Here is a 21,562-nt window from a genome sequence, read left to right as displayed (position 1 = left end):
CTTGAAACAGAACATCAATGGGGGACCTTTCTGTGTGGAGTGTGCATGTTCTCCCTGTGTATGCGTGGGTTTTCTCCAGCTTCCTCTCACCGTCAAAAAACATGGTTACCGTAATTGGTTTCTCTAAATTGTCCATAGGTAAGAAAGCAAGTGTGCATGAGTGTGTGATTTGTGGCCTTGCGACCTGTCCAGGGTGTCCCCAGCCTTTGCCCGCAAGTGGCTCCGGCAGCCCCGTGACCCTGAAAGGGACAGATTAGAAAATGAATGAATGAATTCCTCTGCTGCAGGATTGGGTGTTGTCTCCTGTATAGACATATAGAAAAAATATCTTCAGTCGGTTGTTATTATAAAGGAATGTGTAAAAATGTAGACCCCTTTTTTTTAATGATCCCATTAAGTTTAATGAAAATCAACTGACTGTTTTGGACCATAATAAGAAAATATATGCCTTGATATAGGAAAAAAAGTATTCATTTCTTTTTCCTATCTAAGTAACTTTTGAAAAATGATTTCTAAAAGTACACTGTTCCTTCCTTTTCAGTTAAACAGATTTATAATAAAAAACTAGTACTTTTACTCTGCCACATAGGCTATATTATTCTAGCAAGTTTTGTGGGTGTAACATTTGCAGCATTTTGTTTTTGGTGATGTAAATTAATAATTGCTGGTATATGCAATCAACTAATTTGAAATTGTAAGATGGGATATTTTAAAATCTCTAATGCAGATAAACATCTTTGTTGTTTTTGTAAAGGAGCAGAGAATTCTGGGTATTTTAAAACATTTTACAACTAATAATAGTTATAAACTCATTAATAAATATAGTATGGGAGGTTTTGTGTTACATCTGATAAGAAAGATTGACATATCTGATGTCAGTTATTATCAGCCATCATGTTTAAAAATACTGGCATGTACACAAAAAAGAAATAAAAAATCCAAGATTGTGCATCTTTGTTTTAATCTACAAATCAGGGTTTGCCAAAAATATGTATACAAATATATTTTTTATTGTAACTTCAGAATGTTATCCAAATATTTTAAAAGTATCACACATTGCACACCAGTCCCCCCATTTTCTGCCTACCTTATTTTACAAGTTTTAGTCTCTGCATCACATTATAATCCTATGCTTTAATTATTTGTTTATTTTTTGTTTTTACAGAAGTTTAAACAAAGCAAATATTTGGGGAATTTTGCTTTACTTTTATTTCATTTAATTCTTTACGTAAAGCGTGCAAACAATTACAATAAAACGTTTTAAAAAAAAGTACAGACAGATTAATACACTGTCAGAAGACAGCTGTTGGAAGACAAATGCAATAAGTTAGCAACGATACCAGTCTTATTTTGATGTAGAGTTGGTCGTGTTTGAATAGGTTGAAAATATGAATATGTGATAAACTATCCAAACAAGGGTAACATTACTTCAATTAAAAATTAAAAAATAAATAAATAAATAAATAAAATGCTTTCATATTAATAAATACAAGTTATGAACATAATCAAAACAATAATAAATCTGAATGATCCCCCAATCGAAACATCCAAAGAGCTCAAGTCCATTCAAACAGCATTTTGTGCTTTCTTCGTGCCATAAATTAAACAAGGAGTTTATTTTAGAACCGTGAATGTGTTATTTCCATGACTTTGATGGCAAACCTTCACTTTGCGGGCCGTTTTTGACTCTTGTTTCTCAAATCGCCCTCCACAGATTCCCGACCCAGAATGCATTTTGACAACGTCTTTGAAAAAGCAGCGCGGCTAATTCAAGATGGCGGAGATGGACCAGCTGTTAGACGAGAGTGAGTAAAAACACGAATTTACCGAGTTAGTGGAATAAGAGAGCGTTGCTTTTCACCTAATCAGACGAAACTCGTTTTGTCAGACAAATTTAATTTTTCGTTTAGGGGTCACTTCAAGATTTTTGTTTATTTAGAAGGTCAATTTGAACGTAAAAGAGACACCGGTTTGTTCAAATCAGCTAACGTCTGTTAGCTGGAGCGGCTAACCATAGCTAATGTAGGGTTAACTAGTTAGTTTGGCTCAAATGGGTAAACTATGCCTGCTAGCTTAGCTAGGAGCCAACAACTGCTAACTTTGTGTCGCTATCGGTAATAATAACAAAAGGGTTTCCTCAACGTTCTAGCCTGCTAGTTTGGTATCGGTGTATTTGGTCAATACTATTTTTATTTTCTCGCGACACAGTGATATATTAAATGTTAGCTAATGCGGATTTAAGTGAGTTTCTGGTGTGTTATTTCGCATTTTAAAGTCTAATTTGAAAACCGAAAGGTTCTCATCAATGGAAAATAATTTGAACGCAGCTAATGTATTGTATAGTTCTTGAAAACCGAGGCGACCGCATCTCGTTTATTTTTTTGCTAGTTAGTCCTGGTTTTGACAGCTCGGACTGAGGTAAAGTAAAGGCCTTAATTGCCAGTCAACGTATCCAGTCGTTGACAGATGTCATGATGGGTTTGGTTGAACTAGCTTGTGTGTAGTACGCTTGCTTTTTTGTGTTGTTGTTGTTGCATTGTTTTTTTTGTACGCTAGCCTTTTCATCTTTATGCTGTGTTATTTTGTACATAATGATTAATGCAGCTCGTTTTGTCTTCTTTCTCAGGTTCCTCGGCAGAGGCTCTCGTCAGTCTTAAGGGTATGTCAACAGTTTTATCATTTGTGGACTGGTCTTTAAACTGACAAAATGATAACTTGTATTTGGAATTGTCATTTTTATGCCTGACATTAGACTGTACAAGACCTTGTTTATTTAAAATAATAGATATCTTTGAATTCATGTTTTACTTATATTTACCTATTTATATTACAAAAAAGAAGCCGTAAAACGAACTGGATATTTCAATTTTATATTTTTTACTCACAATATTATCAATAAATCTTTTTTTTTCCCTACAGAAGGAAGTTTGTCCAACACTCTAAATGAAAAGAACAATTTCCCAAGAACTCACAACACCAGAGGAAGACATTCCTCCCTCACAATGGATACAGTAAGAACAGTGATTCTGGTTGGAATTAGAATTTTTTTTTTCCAAGATGAAAATAATGTTTTTAGTGTTATGATGGAGGGCACACAGTATATAAAGAAAATTAAGATTAAAATATCATTTCTGATTATTTCTTTATTCAAATCATTGTTAATCAGGAGCAGACGAAAAATGCTGTTTTAAAAAAGCCTGCAGCTATGATGTAGGCGCTACAATCGCAAGTTCCTTGCTCCACTTTTTTCCGGTGCATCTACTTGCAGACAAATGAATGATTGCACGTCTCTGTTTTCCTCTTCCGAGCTGGTATCCGGCTCAAAACTGTACAGCTGGAAAGCTCCAACATTGCTTGTTATTTTTGATGCGTCTGAAATGTTAGCTTGGGGTTGTGAGTGGCTGTAAACAAAGGAACCATGGGAAGTCAGGACAGGCCTGCCCACAACTCAGAGGGGAATTTCTAATGAACTACTGCCGCTCTGCTGAAACTTTCGATGAATATTTTTGATTTTAGCAAAAAAAATAGCATAATCATAATTAAAAGACCACTCGGAATGCTTTTAAAATGGATCAAAAGATGTTTGGAGTGGGAATTTACAAGTGTCTAAAATCCTGCTTATTATATTTGATTTTAATGTTTACAAAGTTGAGCAGAAAAGTACTGTACTTTCAACTTTAGGGATGATTTGAATACATCTCATGTTGAGTCAATATCAAATATAAAGCATTAGTTGGTCAATTATCCTAAAAATTGTCCTAAAGAGTAAAGACATTTAAAAACACTGAACCCCACTTTGCCTCTGGTGAATATAGGTTGGCGCCAGCGTTCAGCAGCAGAGCTGCCATCAGTGTGAATGTTTGTGTGAATAAGTGAATGGGACTATGACTGTAAAGCGCTTTGGGCCTTTGAGCAAGGTAGAAAAGCGCTATACAAGTCTAAGCCATTTACTAGTAAAAGTAAATTACTGGTAAATGTAAAAAAAAAAAAAATTCTACAGTCTTCATTTCTCATGTTACATGTTTATGAACAAAGACTGCACAAGCTTCATTTATTTGGAAGAACTTGGAGAACTCAAATGAATGGGCTTGTGGTTCAACCTGCATACAACACATATTTGCATATTATTATCCACAAAAAAAATGTCTTGAAGTTTTCGTCTTTTAATAAGTTGCTTGTATTAATATTTAATGACACCAGCCTCTGTTAACTTCTTGCTACCATGCAGCTTCAGGATGTACACTATATAAACCTGTAATCCTCTTTAGTTTGGCTGTAATAGATGTACGTTTGGTTTCATTTTTAAAATTCTTACAGGGATATTTTAAAAAATACAACACAAATATGTTAAAATCTAAACTCAACTCTCTAAAATTCCTTTAATAACTGTGTCCATTGGATGTATTTTCCTTAAAACCTGGAGCTTTCTAGTACAAATCTTTCGCACTGATTTAGAGGCTGCTATCTAAATGAGTTGAGGTTAATAAAGCTCAGTTTTTTTCCTGCAGCCAACACGGAGCTCAAAGAGGAGCCGTCTGTTCCGAGATGAAGAGGAATCGCCTCAACAGCGTCTCCCTTCCAGATCCCCTCGTCGGAGCCAGAGGGTCACTATTACACCGCAGGTAAAGACAACAACCTATGGGTTGATATGGAACGAGGAGATTTGAGACTAATGCTAGGTTTCTACACTGACCATCAAATTTAAGTGCTTTTTTTTTTTTTTTTAGCAAATGTTTAAAATAATATTTTTTAATTTCTATTTTGTTTCAGAAATTTTCAAATGTTGTCACACCAGACAAAAAGGCATCCCAGAAAATAGGGCTGAGACTAAGAAACCTCCTTAAACTTCCCAAAGCTCACAAGTGGTGCATTTATGAGTGGTTCTATTCCAACATAGACCGGTAAATCTCACTTTCCCCCCACCAGACTACTGGTTGAAACTTTTTGACTAATTCTTCCTTTTTTTTGACCAACTCTTTTCGTATTATTTCCTTTCCTCTTTTCCACCTTTAGACCTCTTTTTGAGGGTGACAATGAGTTTTGTCTGTGCCTCAAAGAGTCGTTCCCCAATTTGAAAACAAGAAAACTGACGCGAGTTGAGTGGGGAACAATCCGACGACTGATGGGGAAACCTCGAAGGTAAAACACAATTGAATTTTATTTATTTCAAATTCCAAATCATGTTTTATTGTGAAAAGTTGAGGACAAAAAGTGATTAGGACATATTTAAAACTACGTAAAATGAAAACAACAGCAGAGCCAGAAACTGTGGATGTTATTTGAAAACATTTCTTTTGCTACATCAAAAAAAATATTTCATAGAGGATTTTTCTTTAGTCTTGAGTTTATCACATTCTATTTTATTTTTTGGTAAATTCCTCATAAACATGATGTGTAAAGAAAAACAGATGTTCCCTCATGTCTGTTTCAGGTGTTCTTCAGCATTTTTTGCTGAGGAGAGAACAGCGCTGAGACAGAAGCGGCAGAAAATGCGTCTTCTGCAGCAGAGAAAACTGTCCGATTTGTCAAACTGCAAAGATCTTCCTGAAGAAATCCCTTTGCCTCTTATCATAGGAACCAAAGTCACCGGTGAGATCACTATAATGAGTATAAACCCTCAGTAAATGCTGGGAGCGACGGGCAATAAATGACTTTATGTGAACTTCCAGCAGGTCTCGACAAATGCAAGAGTTAAAACATGTCAAGCTTAAAAGTAATGACTAAACTACAAAGAAACAAGTACTCAGGTTGGGATCAAGATTGAAAGTTAGAAACGAAGAAAAGGTTGTTCCAGACAAACACAAGAATGTCTGAACATGTTTATTTACTTTTAATTTGATTTGATTTATTTTTATTTCAAACATTAATTGCAGTCAATACAATAAAAAAAGTCACAAAGATTCATCAAACTCATTACAGAAATGATGAAATGCATAGATTAAAAACAAACACAAAGACACACTTAAGTCATATTTGCTTAGTTAACTATTGTGATCATTAACTAAAGTATAAGTAGAGCTTGATTTATTGCTTATAAAGGAGTGGGAAGAAGCAAGTATATATAATCCCACCCCTTCGGAGTTATTTCATTTTTCGTTTTACATAGTTTTTCGTAATCCGGTTATGATCCGATAGATTCTTTTCAAGTAATATAATCAAGTGCTTATTGATGATTATCTGCAGAAAACATTCATTTATGATTTTAGTAAACAGTAATGTGAATCACGCACCATGTAACCAATGTAATACTCATTGATTATAACCAGAACACAATTTTAATAAATCCAGATATCATTGCTACACATTGCAGATCAAGTTATTTACAAAATCGAGTGCTTATTGATTATCCTCAGAAAGAACTACATCTTTTCAGTAAACAGTAATGATTTACACTTTAGGTAATCAATATGTAATCATTGATTATCATTAGAACACATGATCACAATAAACCAGTAATTATTGCTACACGTTGCAGATCAAGTAAAGAAAATCTATAACTTATTGACTGTAATTTAAAACATTTTAGTAATCATTATTGCACATTACTATTTAATACCCATTGGTTGTAATTAAAAGAGCTTTGATTATTTCACCACAATCAAGTTCACAAATGTATTTGTAATTATTCAAACACCTGTTGATCCTTAACTCCTCTTATCTTTATATCCTGAAATCAGAGTTTCTTTATAGATTTTCTGGAATATTTGGATATTTGAACATTGTTTGAGCTCATTCCAAAGTTTAGTGCAAGTCTAGATTGATCAAATAAATTGTTTGTATGATAGATACATAGCCGGCTTTATGTACAATACTGATGGCTCGTTTTTGAAGTAAAAAGAGAGGATGTAGTGAACTCTTATAATTATTACACCACATTTCTATACAGTAGGTGAAATATGTTAGTATTAAGAAGCATTATAACAAATATCTACTGTTGTATTCTAATTTATATTTAGATTTATTTATGATTTAATTTCTTTTTGAAACTTTAGTTTGTATGTAGGATGTTGTATGTTGAATGTGAGCTGGGATTAGACCGTCATACTGATGATGTGTTGTTGGAACGCTAATCCTGCTCACTTTTTCCAGCTCGACTCCGAGGCAACCACGATGGCTTGTTCACGGGGCAGATTGATGCAGTCGACACAAGCGCGGCCACCTATCGTGTCACCTTCGACCGCACTGGCCTGGGAACTCACACCGTGCCTGATTACGAAGTTTTGGTAAATGTGTAAATAAATGGTTTCACCAAAACAACCGGCAGCAGGAACTCTGAAGCTCGTTTTCCTAATCTAACGATTTGTTTTTCCAGAGCAACGAACCCAATGAAACCATGCCCATCTCGGCTTTCGCTCAGAAACACCGGTCAGCGCGGTACATGCAGAACGTCATGACTCCGCCCAGAGCGACGTATCCGTCCGTCACGACACCTGTCCACATGGTAACCGTAACATCAGTCTAATCCAACAATAATGGGCTGCCATTTCATATTTACATGCGAACTGTAAACATTTCTGTCTGCTGCCTGAAATGTGCCTTCAGAATCGTTTTGTTCAATTTATGAAGCCTATAGATAAAATTAAACTCAGTGATGGTGAAATCTTTTTACAGTTCTCTTTTATAACTTGGTACCTGAATGTTTTCTTTAACATGTTACATGCAAATCTTAATTTTGTTGGTTTTTCATGTCAATCGCTTGTGAAATCTGCCTCATTTCTCTACATGTATGTATTTTCTCCCAGGACAATGATCCTCTTATGAGCCAATCGCCTTGGAGGAACAAACTGTCGTGTTCTGAGGGAGAAACACTCGGAGGATTTCCTGTAAAATTCTTGGTTCAAGTTGTAAGCCTTTTTTTTGTAAAAGAAATTTGCAATATTCTTTTTTTAAATGTGGAACTGGACACGCACTCTAAATGACTTTTGTTTGTTTGTTTTTGTTTCCAGACCAGATTGTCCAAAATCCTGATGATAAAGAAAGAGCACATCAAGCATTTAAAAGAAATGAACACGGAGGCAGAAAGGCTGGTATGCTATTCACAGAATGACTGAAAACGCTTTCAATTCTCAAATAGGTTTAAAGAAAGACTAAATAACATTCCTGCTTCTTGTATTCAGAAGTCGTACTCGATGCCCATCGACCTGGACTTTCAAAAGCGATATGCCATCACTGTGCTTGAGCTGGACCAGCTTAACAAAGATCTGAACAAAGTATTTCATGAAGTGCAGCAGTTCTGTTGCGATGTAAGTTCATCCTGTCAAGTCTGACTGTTTGAAGGTCTCTCAGGTACATAAAGTACTTTTTTCATACGTTTTGACCAGTTAAAGGGGACGTACGGTTTTGTAGGCAAGCCTATCTTAAACATTCAAACTGATCTTTTCCGACTGAGCCTTCGTCTGTTGAATTCTACTGGTTTGGAGTTTGGAGTATCCCAACATTATACTGGAATAGGAGAGAAAAATAAGTTTTATTAAGTTAGAAATGAAATGCATTTAAAGGACTGAGTAACAGAATGTGACTGATTTATAGTCTAAAGTCTATTAGATCAGTCAGTTTTAGCAACAGTGAGGCTTTTACTGATGTGCAGAATAAAACGAGGACCTAAGACATTGGAAGTTCACCGATAACCTGAATAGAATAGAGTAGATTATGGATCCCGCAATGGAGAAATTGATGTTTTAAAACTTTTTTTTGTGTATTAAAGATGTTATGCAGGTAATAATTGTTGTTAATTGCATATTGTCGCACTGCAACACATCACAGCGGCTTAACAAATAATTTGAACAGCAGAAATGTTTTCACATCCTGATGTTTGATGTTAAGTGCACTGATCCATTCTTTGTAGTTTCAGAGTTAAAGCTGAAATTGAGATTTATTAGCAAACTCCAGGCTAATTAAAAACCTCCCTGATTTGAGAAATCGATTTGTCACAAATATTGTTTCATGTTGGATTTTTATCACAAAGCTGTCTGTTGTAAAGTTGCTTTAGCAAAAACTAGGTCTCCACGTCTGGATTTCTGTACGTGACAGGATTTTAAATAATGTTGGGAACACAAAAGGTGCTCTTCCTGAGTGTTTGGGAAGACTGATGCTGCAGTGTATTCACCTTAAATCTTTGTCCAGCTTTCTCCGGATCAGGGCATGGTTCCAGCTGACCATCCCACAGAGCTGCGGCGGCGTTGTGAAGAGCAAGCCCAGCAGATGGTGCAGATGTACAACCCGCAGTGGGACGGACAGCACATCATCACAAACCCCGGCCTCACGAGCCTCATCTCCCGCCTCACTGCTCTGCTCTTACAGATAAAGGTGGAGAGCATTTCACAAGTTCTGCAGCTGAAGGAAGCTGATAGTCTTCAGCCGGAGAGGCAACTCATGTGTTATTCATAAGTTGATTAGCTGCTTATCTGACCTCCTGCTTCGTTTCAGTGTCTGGCAGATGAAGGGGATCTGAACTCATTTGAGTTTAAATCCCTGACAGACTCCCTGAATGACATCAAAGCTTCAGTCGATCCTTCCAACCTCAGGTAGATCAACCCTCCTCTATTTTTGAACTCCTTACATGTCTTTACTTACAGTCTCCCTCATTTCCAGTTGCTTTCAGAACAACGTAGAAATCCACGTTGCTCACATTCAGAGTGGTTTGAGTCAACTGGGAAATCTCCACGCATTCGCTGCAAACAACACCAATGCAGTCTAAGCACCAGCATTTTCTCCTGCACGCGCATGGAGGCGTGCCACCTCACGGTCGGTGCTTCCATCTAAACGGGATTTGATCTCACCGGAGCAACGATGTTCTCGTTTTTACCCATCCGTTTTGTTTTATGGGAAATGTTTGAGCTCCTGACGCTAAAGACAACACCTCCAACGTGCCAAGCATTGATTCCAACAGTTTTTATTGTTGATATTTATTTATTTTTGTGTAGTTGTGTATGTTGATAAAAAAACTGTTTCTTCCTATGAAACTTCTGTTGTGTTGGGAAGCAAAAGAATGTTTAATGAAAAGTTTATTGTTGTAGATAACTGTACAATATCTCTAATTAATAGAATATTAACATTTCTGCCTCATATTCAGAAAAGGCTTTTTGTAATTTTGTGTGCACTAAAGAGATTTTGGTATTTTTGTAAACGAGATCTCTGGGTTTTTGATGCCTTTTACTCTTAAGATGTTAGCATTACCACATCTGGCATGGCTGCTGATCCCCTCGACCTAAAGCCTGCATCCCCATCACCCCCCAGACCCCAAAAATCTCAAGTTAATTTTTTTTTTCTTCTTAGGGAACCCCTTTTTTCAGTATTGTACAGTTGTATATGAAAATGCCTCAGGGCAACTGTAAATGTTTCCCTCCTTTTTTATTAAACATAATGGTGCAAAAGTCTTTTTTTTTCTTTTATTTTATACACAACTCGGAAAATACAAATACAGTCATGAATATTATTACGTTTTACAATAAATACAGACTCCCGTGGATCTTGGAGGCTCCTTAAAGATCGCAGAAGCCACTGAAGCCGGCCATCGTTTCCTGTTCCCAGTCAGAATCCGTGTCGGAAATGTTCTGTGCTTCCATGTTTTGAATGGGAGAGAAGTGGCCGAGTCCTCCACCTGTAAGTCTCATTTGTGGATACTGCATCTGACACACGCTATCATTTGGAGACGACCTTGTGAAACTGCTGGGGATCGGAGGTATCACAATTTTCATCTCCGGCCCGATAGTTTTATTAGGTGGGAAGTTGTCGTACTCCACTAAGACTTTTGGAGCCTGGTTATCAGGCTTGTTGGCTTCAGTCTTGACTTGATGCTCGTTCTGGGTGGGATAGAGATGGAAGCTTGGGGTGGGGATGGTGGGTTTGTGTTGCTGCACTTGGCCAGCCGGGCCTCTGGGTCCCTTGATGTCATAAAGGCATGATGAAGATTTCTGAGTGTAATTGCTGGAATTCCCTGGAAGTCTGGTCATGTGAGGATCCACAGCGCTTTGTTGAATAAGCGGCATAAAACTATCATGTGCTTTAAAAGCTCCCATCCTTTGCATCTCAGAGTTGTGCTCATAAGCTGAAAAACAGTAGGAAACATTTTCAAAAAAGGTGTGCTTTTTATTCCTCTGTCTTATTAAATCAGAAAGGAAAATATATCCAGGACAGAAGGATGAAATTACCTTTTTGAGAGGACATTCTGCTCTGGATTTGGCTGAAGGTGACACCTCCTGGGGTGTTTGAGACCTTGGAGACTGAGGATCCCACCTGCCTACGAGACTTGGCCCTTCTGTTCTGAAACCAAACCTAAAATAATAAATACAAATGGGACATTTAGAGATTATTTTTTAAACTTTCCTGGTTGTAACTATATGTTTGACTAACAAAATCCCAGTTAAGCACATCCTTACCTGAATCCTGGACTCTGGCAGTCCAGTCAGAGCCTCCAGGCGCTCTCGGAGGTAGATGTCAGGATATTTTGTGTCAGAATAAACTTTTTCCAGCACTTGTATTTGCTGCTGGGTGAAGTTGGTCCTCTTTCTCCTGTGCGTTAGAATGGTCATGCATTTCTCCTCCCTTGGTGCAGAGTTTGTGGGGGTAAAGTAGTTCGTAACATCCGAGGATCCGAATTCTGTGATTTCAAGAGAATCGGAGAGAGTTTAACTTCGGGAAGCGAACTTGGTGCGTAAATGACGCACAGCGAGAAGCGCAAAAACTGGATCTTTGTATAAAACCTATTATTTGAAAAAGCAAGTATTGGAGGAGTTGGAACAGTTCAGATCGGTTGGTCACTCACCTGAGCTCACCACGCGGCTCATGTGCGGAGGCCCGTCGTGAAGCATCTGAAAGTGGTTCAGGTCCCGGACGCGCATTTTCCCACCAACCGCAGACATTGTCCTCCTGCCTCTGGAGCTGCAGCCGCTGACTGTGACCCGTGGGCTCTCTGGGGGTTATATCCCAGCCGCGATCAAAGGTGGTACCGAGGGAATGTGTGAATGGGCCGACCATCCGTGCCGGCTGGCACAGCAGAGGCTGCGCAGCGACTTCAGACGTCTGCGGAGCCCGGAGGTGTGAAAGCATCACACCTGGAACGATGCAGCGACTGCAGGCCTGTTAAAGCGGGGTTAACGTGAGCTGAGGCCTCAATACACATTTGCAGAAAAAACATTTACCTGCTGTGGGAAGAGTAAAGCCGCAACATGCCGGCAGTAGCTGAAAATCTGAAGGAAATTTCCCCAGCAGGGGTGTTGTGCCCCTTTAAAGGACTTTTTTCAATAAAGTTCACATGTCATTCTGAAAAATAAATACACATGTTATCACAAGACAAAAAATACACAAATATCAACAATTAAAAAGCTCTCCAGCCATAGATATCCAAATATCTGTTCAATTTTGAAACAGTTAGGAACAAAAACTGTGTTTAAAGTGGCCTAAACCAAAGGCCAGTGTGCAAACAGAAACACTAAATTTTATTTAAGAAGTCAATCTTGTACAAGGAGGATAATGTTACAGCACACAGGCCCTCTTGATCTTCCAAATTAACCTCCTCAATGTTGATCTATACAGCTTTAAAGGAAATCCAGTATTCTGCAAAAACGTGTTCATTTCAATACACAAACCTTTTGTAGAGAGTCCTGGAAGAGTGGCCACTTATTTCTATTGAGTGGATCAAAGGGGATCAATGACAATTTAGACAGTTACCTATTTCATGTGTTTGGAAATATATTAAAACTTTTTATATTAATCAAATTGAATGATTTTTTTTAAAGCACATCTATATTTTGATTTAGGTTTTTGGCCACATAGAGAGATTTCTTTGTTTGATTTTGAAAAGACCTCACATGAAAGTGAATTGTCTTTGCCAGTTGTCTGTTGAGTTTGAGAAAATGCTGCATCTTTTCACAACAACTCTGCGTTTATTGATCTCTGCACTTTTGACACTTGGATCTTTACTCAGGTAAGATGTGCTTGTTGGTTAGTGCATTCACAGTTGAGAAGCTGCTCTGTCTGGGGGTCCTAATTGAGTATTGCCTGCCAGCAAAACCCTGATTGCTATGCTAAAATCCTGGTGTTGAATTTCCTGCTATATATTGGTCAGTGACAGAGTGCTGTGGATCATGAAGGAAAAAAATAAAAAATAAAACATCACCCCTTTAAAGATTCAGCAGCCTGTATGGTTTAACTCTGCCTGAAAAGATTTTCCCACAGACAGATGACAAAAAATCTTCACAAGTTTGCATAGATATGTGACACTGACAACGGTCTTATGGGCCTTTCATTTGACTGTGGACTTTGTGTATTTGAAAAGGATTCAGGAAACATGAATGTGTTTAATTGAGCTTCCTGTAACACAGGAGTGTGATCAGTGCAAAGGTGCACGATTTGTTATATCTTTATATTATATATCTTATATATAATAATATATATATCATATATTATATGTATGTTTGACAGAAAGCAAGATTCTTTGTTTCATTTGTAATATTAAAAGTGGTCTTATTTGGATAATACTTTGCAAAGCATCTTACATGCAAACTGATAAGTGTTTAGTGTCTTGCTCAGAGGCACTTTGACACTGAAAATCTGTCAAAATCAATGAAAGAAAAGCCAAATGTCAAATTTTGCAACAATAGCTATTCATCATGATTTAAAACTGTTAAAATATATATTTTCTTTTTTTATACTAGTTATTTCTGTCTCGTTCTGTTTTTTCTAAAGACACTTTTACATCTTTTTAATGTTTATCCTTTCATTTTTGGGTTTCATTTGAGTTTCATGGTCTATTATTATTCTCACTTAAGTTTGGATGTCATTTTTTCCTACTAGACTTGTATTTTGATTTATTTTATTTATTGTATACTTGCCTACTTTTTGTTTTTTTTCTAGTCTTCAGATTTCATCATAGGGAACTTTTTGTAATGTTTCTTTTGCCGTTGAGATTTGTAATCTCCATTGAGACCATAGTCTTAGTATTTATTTACATCACTTGCATTTGCCTACATTACTTTCGATTTCTATAATCGGTAAATAATAGAGCATTGGTCCAGTTTAAACCTCGAATTGTTTTTTTATTGAACAAATTAGTTGGATAATACTCAAAACCTATACATAAATGTAACTCAAAAAGTAAGAAAAGACGTTTTATAGTTATTTTTTAGTTGTAATAATGTCAATGATGATAGAAAACCTTTAATTTATTCATTGAAATGCTGCAACATTTGTGGTGAACATACACTTCCAATTAACAGTAAGAAGTGATTATGTCCGCTATGAGAAATCTGCCAAATCTTTGACAAACATAAAGGAGCCTGTGGTGCAACAGCAATATATAAAAATATGGCATTGGAAGAGAAAATTGGACTTTATTTTATTGACACAACCAACATAAATAGCTGAATGCTCAACCCACAAATATGCTTTCCCTTACAAATGTAAGCAATTAAAAGACCAACACATCCCAAAATCTAAATCAGGGAAAAAAAACTACTAAGGTTAGATTTTATAGCATTTTGTGATAAGTTATGATCAATACAATTTTTAGGCTTCTACACATAACCAGTCCAACCTGAACACACAGGAACACGTGTACATTGTTAAAGTATAAAAACAATTTTGTGAGTAAAAAAAAAAATCATAATCCTTCTGATTTTTCATTTAAAACAATTTTAAAACATGTAAAGTTGGTATATATTTTTTAATGACGAGTATTTGAGGCTAATAATGTGAATTTAATCGTCACCACTTTTAGGTAGGGGGAAAAACGTAACTTCCGCCAAACCTAAGCGGAAGTAGGTACGTGGCCGCTTCAGCTGACAGTGTACATGATGGCGACAGAGGTTCAGAGCGGCGACCTCGACAGCGCTACGTCCAGCCGGCTCGAAGTTTCCATCGATGGCCTCACCCTCAGCCCAGATCCGGAGGGCGACCAGAGCCAAGGCGAGGCGCCGGACCCTGCCTACCCCGAGCCAGAGGCGGATAACAAGCCAGGTGTCGATGGCGAAGATCAAGATGAGGAGACTGCCAAAGAGGCGATTGAAAGGAAATGGAGCTTTTCTTTGCAGGAGCTGTACGGAATGGCCCTAAAATTTTTCAAAGGTATGTTTAATTGATAACAAGTGAGACTATTTAACTCAAAGGAACCTTTATTTTTCCCCTTTTTAGGGTTTTATTTAGGACAACTGACCTCTGGTTTGTTAGCATGTTAGCGGCTAGCTGTCAGGATTGTTGTCAGCTTCAGTGTGTTAGCTTCCTTGCTAATCAGTTGCTAACAAACATGTATGGAAAAATAGCAATTTTTGGTATTGGCTGGTCCTCGAAGCTGATGAGGAGCTTTAATCTCTTAGCTTGTTTTCCAAGATTTATGCGATAAAATCAACGTCAAGGCGGGTTTGTTTCACCATATTGGAAAGCGGTGGAATTAAGTTTGTCTGAATCCAGAAGGCCCCTCCCATGTTCTCTACAATTTGTATGTTTGCTTTGTATGTCTGGATGAGGATGAAGGTGTTTGTATTTGTGTTTTTTTGCATAACTTTATTTACACATTTTGCTGGACAAACAGCAGTCATAAATGTGAGAAATCTTAACTGTTGAGCTGTTTGACAGGTTTTAGGGAGAAGATTGGTTGTGATAACTGCTAGCAGGTTTGAGTTTGGCACTTCTAGTTGTATTTAATGCATTGTATTAGTTACTGTCGGTTGTCTTAACTGTTATATACAATAATTTTGCTTTGTCTTACCTAGGGCTGCACGATATGAGGAAAACTCGCGATATGCGATATTGGTAATTAATATTGCGATAACGATATAAATTGCGGTATATAAACAAATAGCAAAAAAAAACAAAAACATAATTTCCATTTCACTGCAACAGTTTAAGAATTATACTCCAAATGACCCTTGTCGACCCAGGAGGCAAACATCAAACATAAAAGGGCTCATCTTATTCATCAAAAACGTAAACGGGTCCTTCTGATTGGTTAAATGCATAAAGGGATTTCTTTCATTTGTTCAATATTTCAAGCTGCCATGAGTTTGTTTTAGCACATTTAAGGTAATCATTTATTGCGATTTTTGCAGTCTTTTGCGGTATGCATATTGCACGGCTTGATTTCGCAATAACGATAAATTTGCGGTATATTGTGCAGGCCTAGTCTTACCCAAAAATATCAAGATCACTGCTCTCCTTTTTTATTGTTTAAAAGTTTTTCAGTTTCTTCTTGTAGAAAAACATAACTTTTGACTTTAACCCCCCCCATATTGCCTCTTTCAGACAAAGACGGGAAGGCTTTCCACCCAACATATGAAGAAAAGCTTCGGCTGGTGGCTCTGCACAAACAGGTGTTGCTTGGCCCTTATAATCCAGATGCCTCGCCTGAGGTCGGCTTTTTTGATGTCCTAGGCAACGACCGAAGGTAATCCAACAAAACCTATTGATTAATGTGTCTGTGTTTGTGCATAGAGGTAAAATTGAAACCTAAAACTGTTTAAAAGCTCTTAAAACGTTTAGATATCCAACTGTTTATCTCATCCGTTGATGAAAACGATGTCTATTATAATCTTTGTTTTGTCTGCAGGAAAGAGTGGGCTTCTCTGGGTAACATGGAAAAAGAGGAAGCTATGATCGAGTTTGTTAAACTACTCAACAAGTGCTGTAACCTCTTTGCTCCTTATGTCACTTCACACAAAATTGAAAAGGAGGAGCAGGAGAGGAAAAGGTAACAAGCTTGGCTTTATATCATGTTACGAATCCTAAATTGTTTTTGTTTATTAAAGCTTTTCTGGAGATGTTTATGCACAGTCCCACCGCATAGACATACATATGCACTGGATCGATAAACTCTGGCATCACCAATTTCATTCATTTTGAGCCGCAGAGTTGAAGCCTTGGTTTGTTTACTCCGTTGACCTCGACAACATCTCTTTAGTGTGATGAGGCAGGAAGAAGTATACTGGCTCTTCTGTCAAGTCTACCCATGATTTCATTTCTAACCCACACCCCACACCCAACACACACACAAACACACACACACACAGACAAACACCCCCACCCCCACCCACACACTCAAACACGTCTTTGTCATCAATGGAAAGAAAACGAAATTCATCTTTACTTAAAATTTAGAGGGTGAGGGCTGTCCATAAAACAAGATTTTAGTTGTCTCACAATGTGCAAAGCTTGTTTTTATTCTTTTTTTTTTTTTTTTTTTTTGCACCTTTTAATGTAGACTTTCTTAACCACGGTTTGGCCATTACAGACTTTAATTATTCAGATGGCTATTTGAATCCATTTTGCATTTAATGTGGCCTTAAAAAAAACCCAAAGTGCATAAAAGTCTTTGTTCGTTTTTCACAAGTTGGCACCAAACAAACCCAGCATGGGCGGTGAAAGGCTGATCCTCTCCATTTAAATCTTAAGTCATGGTTCCCTGTATGGTTGCCTGCATTTCATCAAAACTCTACCACCATTTTTTTTTTTTTTTTTTTTTTACCTGTTCAACCTCATACAGGGAAACAAACTTTGTCTACTGTTTTTCTCTTCTTAATATGTTACTATTGTAATTGACATCTGCCCCTCTTTAATGATTTTCTTTTTTGTTTTGTTAATCATTATTTTGCGGCACTAAAAGAAACTTCTGTCGAGATTGCATTTGCAAACATCTGATGCATTATGATTTTTAGATAAAACTTTATAAATGAACAGCGATGGTTTAATAGATTAAAATTTCTTCTGCAGAATTGAATCCCCATTTTTTTAAATCTGTATTTATTTTGTTGTCTTAGGAGGGAAGAGGAGGAGCGACTTAGGCGTGAGGAAGAGGAGAGAGAGCGACAGAGGCAGGAGGAGGAGAGACGGAGGTTTGAAGAGGAGGAAAGGTTGAGACGAGAAGAAGAGGAGCAGAGATTGGCAGAGGAAGAGAGGCTGCGTATTGAACAGCAGAAGTAAGTCTGATTTTGTTGTTGCTTAAAGTGACTGAGAACTTTTCAGTTTTGATGACTTTGTCCTCTTTGTCCGCCTCCTTTAGGCGAAAACATTTAGTGAAGAAATAAATGATTGAATCTAACATGTGTGTAACTTTAACCAGACAACAGATAATGGCGGCATTGAACGCTCAGACAGCAGTGCAGTTCCAGCAGTATGCTGCACAGCAGTACCCCAACAACCCCGAGCAGCAGATCAGTCTGATCCGCCAGCTTCAAGAGCAGCACTACCAACAGTATATGCAGCAGCTCTACCAAGTCCAGTTGGCACAGCAGCAGGTAGGCTGGGCAGCAGAGATTTCTACATTCCTTTTGTTAAAGAGAAAATACTGAAAACTATTTCACCTCTATTTAGCTTTATCAAAATGTTTTCTAATATTCAGTTAAAAAAAAGGTGAGGGAACTCAAAATGCAATATTCAACAAAAAGCTTATTAATAATGAAGATTTTTTATTTTATTTTATTTGTATCAGTTTTGCTTCATCTGTGAGCTACCTCAACATATACACAGTAGTAACTGTGTGTGTTAGGAAGAAACATGTGTTCCAACACTAGAGAGGACTTTCGAGGTTAATCTCTCTTCTTTTCATTAGGCGGCCCTAATGAGGCAGCAGCATCAGACGGACTCGGTTCTGCAGGGTTCCCTACAATCAAGCAGCTTTAATGTCAGAGATCCGATCGCGGCCTCAACAGCAGGACCGCTGTGTTCTTCCTTGCCACTGTCAAGTGAGGAGGCTCCAACGGTCAATGGAGGCCAGTCAGACTCGTACTCGGAGAGCTTGGATCAGGAGCCAGAGCCCGAGCCTGCTGAGGAGGTGTCAGAGAACGGGCCTTTATTAGGTTGGTAATCATTGTTTAAGAAAAAAAAATCAATGGCTACAGGGTAGAGAGACGGGTTGCACATCAACACAAACCTGAAACTTGTGACATGAGCTGGAGAGCAGGAAGGACAAAAAAAGAAGAATACCAACCTGCTGGTTAAAGTTTCACTCGGTTACAGACAAATAAATAGATTCAGAACATACAGGAAGTAATATAAGATCATTTTTGTAACATACACTGTCTTCGTCATTTGATCACAGCGGACTCCCCACCTGTGATAGCAGCTCCCTCCATGTGGACACGGCCGCAGATCAAAGACTTCAAGGAGAAAATCCGGCAGGATGCAGACAGCGTGATCACGGTGGGACGTGGTGAGGTGGTGACGGTGCGCGTTCCTACCCACGAACAGGGGTCCTACTTGTTCTGGGAGTTTGCCACAGACTATTATGACATCGGCTTTGGGGTATTCTTTGAGTGGACGGACTCTGCCTCTGCTTCGGTCAGCGTTCACGTGTCAGAGTCCAGCGATGAGGACGAAGATGAAGATGGTGAGCTTCACTGCTTGAGTCTACTAAGGGGGAAGGGTTCGTATGAGATTTGTTGTCGTCTTTTTTATGCCATGCTTTGTTTGTGGTCGTAGGGGATCCTCCCACTGAAGAGGAGAAGGCAAAGAAGGAAGCAGGGAAGCCCCAGGTGGATGAGATTGTGCCAGTGTACCGGCGGGACTGTCATGAAGAGGTGTACGCTGGCAGCCACCAGTACCCCGGCCGTGGAGTGTACCTGCTCAAATTTGACAACTCCTATTCACTCTGGCGCTCCAAGAGTGTTTACTACCGAGTCTACTACACCAGATAAGCCTGAATACAGACAGTGGGAGATCCAAGGAGAGTGTGTACGTGCAAATGGAGATATATGTGTGAAGGTGTTTGTGTGCGAGAGAATGACGAAGTGATCTGTTCTGGGCAAAAACCACCAGAGGGGGACAAAGAGACAAAACTGGAGCCCATTCATCAGCGAATATGCTCCTCCTGTATGCGTCTGGGTGTGTGCGTGTTTCTCCAATTTTCACTTATGCTACATCCCGTCATCAAACCTAAAAAGAAGTGTGCGTTCCTGTTGTGAAATCACTTCCTGTCTTTGCAGCATTCGTTATCTCCGAGCTGAACGGATATGCTGTTAATTTGTATTCAACTACTCGCCCTCCCGGGCTTTTAGCCGGCGAGCGGCCGGGCCATCGCCTTGGCCTCGATGCCACGCCTGCACCGCCTGACCGGTGACCACAGTGTGGAAACTTGGCAGGAATCGGTGTTTCCTGTTGTAAGGAACTGGTGGCTGATCGCCCCGTAAAAAAATGCAGAGGATGTCGAGAATCCAGCCGTAGTGCAAATGTCCTTCATAATAACACTATGCCTTTTACACAGATTATTTCTGCACATTGAAAACACTGTACACAACCTAAATCTTCTTTTTTTGTTGTTAAACAGGAGTGTGTTACTGTATTCATTTGCCATCTTACATAAATGAAGATGTGAAAGAATTACTGAGCAGCAGAAGGACTCATTCAACAGCCTGTTTCTCACCTTAATGACTTGATAGTGTTTCCTAAAGTTGTGAAGAATAATTAAGAAGAAATTAAGTCACATGGTGTTCAAAATCAAAGTAACATGCATGTGATAAAGTATGGTAGTAACCACAAAGGATCTCAGTATATGGAATAGAGAAGAAAAAAAACCCTGGAGATTTTTATTTTTGTCCAGATTTGTTTCAGTCCATTTCTTGGTTCACAAAAATAACCATTAAACCTTCAGTGACTTTTAGTTTTTCACTTTTGTGTGTTTCGCTTTGACTGCATTATAACTTCCACAAAAGTGCCGATTAAAAAAACAAAAAAAAAAATCCCCTAACCTTCCACATTTTGCAGGTCATGACACTGTTACGTCTGTGCAGGGTTCAGGAGTTCATGGTTTTCCGTCACACCGTCGTGACTCGTCATCCTCTCTGTTGTGAATAAAGTTGAGATAATTCTGACCTTGTGTTTTTGGCTGACAGTCGCTGTGGCGTTCTTCTGTTTCAGGCTCAACTGTTCTTGTAATTTGCTCTCTGAAGGACATTGGTTTCATGGGGAATGTATTCATCTGGTGTTTAAAAGACATGTTTCCCTCACTTCCTTTGCATTTTTGCAGCAAAGTTGAGAAAAAGCAGGAACAAGTCGCGTTTAGTAATTGTCAAATTAATTTTCAGCATCATTCCTGTCCACTCGTGTTTTCTTTAAGTGGTTTGTTTTGCTTGACTTTTGTATGTTTGTAATTCTTCAAATGAGTTTATAAATGGGTTTTAAAATGTGGAAACAGGCTGGTGTTGCATATCAATGCACTGTATAGTAAGAGGATACAGAGTTCAGTTGTGGCCCAGATTCAAGTCTTTAATGACTTGAAGTTTGGCTCTAGAAATTACAGAAGTTCTTTTCTTTTTAAATTGTTTTTGTCTCTTTAAGTTGGAAGATCTCTTTGGGCATATATTTAATCTTGATTAAACTTCATCTATACAACTGCTTTGTTTGCTCATTTTTTTGTTTTGGCTTCATCTGCACACATTTATCTAAAGCTATATTTAAAGAGAGAGTTAAGCTGCAGGAGAACTATTACATTTTACTTTTTTTACTAATATCGTTTACTCAAAAATGTTGTATTATTAATTTTTCCGTTGCCACTGATAAGTTGCGAGAGGATATTAGGTATTTTCCAAAGCAATCATTTATTTTGACTGAACATGAAGGCCTTGACAGCACTTTTTCC

General features: G+C 38.1%; 3 protein-coding genes across 4 annotated transcripts; 2 read left to right on the top strand and 1 right to left on the bottom strand.

Moving 5' to 3' along the window:
- Positions 1–1,553: 1,553 nt before the first annotated feature.
- On the top strand, positions 1,554–10,376 carry lin9 (lin-9 DREAM MuvB core complex component). Of its 2 annotated transcripts, none has more exons than XM_004083481.5 (15): positions 1,554–1,805; positions 2,627–2,659; positions 2,920–3,011; positions 4,509–4,622; positions 4,771–4,901; positions 5,014–5,139; positions 5,432–5,589; positions 7,090–7,223; positions 7,313–7,441; positions 7,743–7,844; positions 7,947–8,027; positions 8,118–8,243; positions 9,124–9,306; positions 9,427–9,524; positions 9,592–10,376. In XM_004083481.5, the coding sequence occupies exons 1-15, from the start codon at positions 1,775–1,777 to the stop codon at positions 9,695–9,697; spliced, it is 1,644 nt and encodes a 547-aa protein (XP_004083529.1). In that variant the 5' UTR covers positions 1,554–1,774; the 3' UTR covers positions 9,698–10,376. The 2 variants fall into 2 exon arrangements, with proteins under 2 accessions (XP_004083529.1, XP_078799117.1); XM_078942991.1 differs by lacking the exon at positions 1,554–1,805 and adding an exon at positions 1,842–2,418.
- Positions 10,350–12,055, bottom strand: mixl1 (Mix paired-like homeobox). The gene is made up of 4 exons (XM_004083482.5): positions 11,765–12,055; positions 11,379–11,599; positions 11,151–11,274; positions 10,350–11,047 (listed from the first exon to the last, which is right to left on the bottom strand). The coding sequence occupies exons 1-4, from the start codon at positions 11,859–11,861 to the stop codon at positions 10,482–10,484; spliced, it is 1,008 nt and encodes a 335-aa protein (XP_004083530.1). The 5' UTR covers positions 11,862–12,055; the 3' UTR covers positions 10,350–10,481.
- A 2,668-nt stretch (positions 12,056–14,723) lies between these two features.
- Positions 14,724–21,315, top strand: acbd3 (acyl-Coenzyme A binding domain containing 3). Its single transcript, XM_004083587.5, has 8 exons — positions 14,724–15,063; positions 16,237–16,378; positions 16,541–16,681; positions 17,748–17,906; positions 18,050–18,224; positions 18,539–18,785; positions 19,028–19,315; positions 19,408–21,315. Exons 1-8 carry the CDS (start codon positions 14,790–14,792, stop codon positions 19,620–19,622), a joined length of 1,641 nt encoding a protein of 546 aa, XP_004083635.1. The 5' UTR covers positions 14,724–14,789; the 3' UTR covers positions 19,623–21,315.
- The last annotated feature ends 247 nt before the right edge of the window (positions 21,316–21,562 follow it).

Source organism: Oryzias latipes, chromosome 24 (assembly GCF_053564925.1).
Source record: "Oryzias latipes strain Hd-rR chromosome 24, Olatipes_Hd-rR_3.1".
NCBI lineage: Eukaryota > Metazoa > Chordata > Actinopteri > Beloniformes > Adrianichthyidae > Oryzias > Oryzias latipes.
This window is presented reverse-complemented; position numbering and strand designations above follow the sequence as displayed.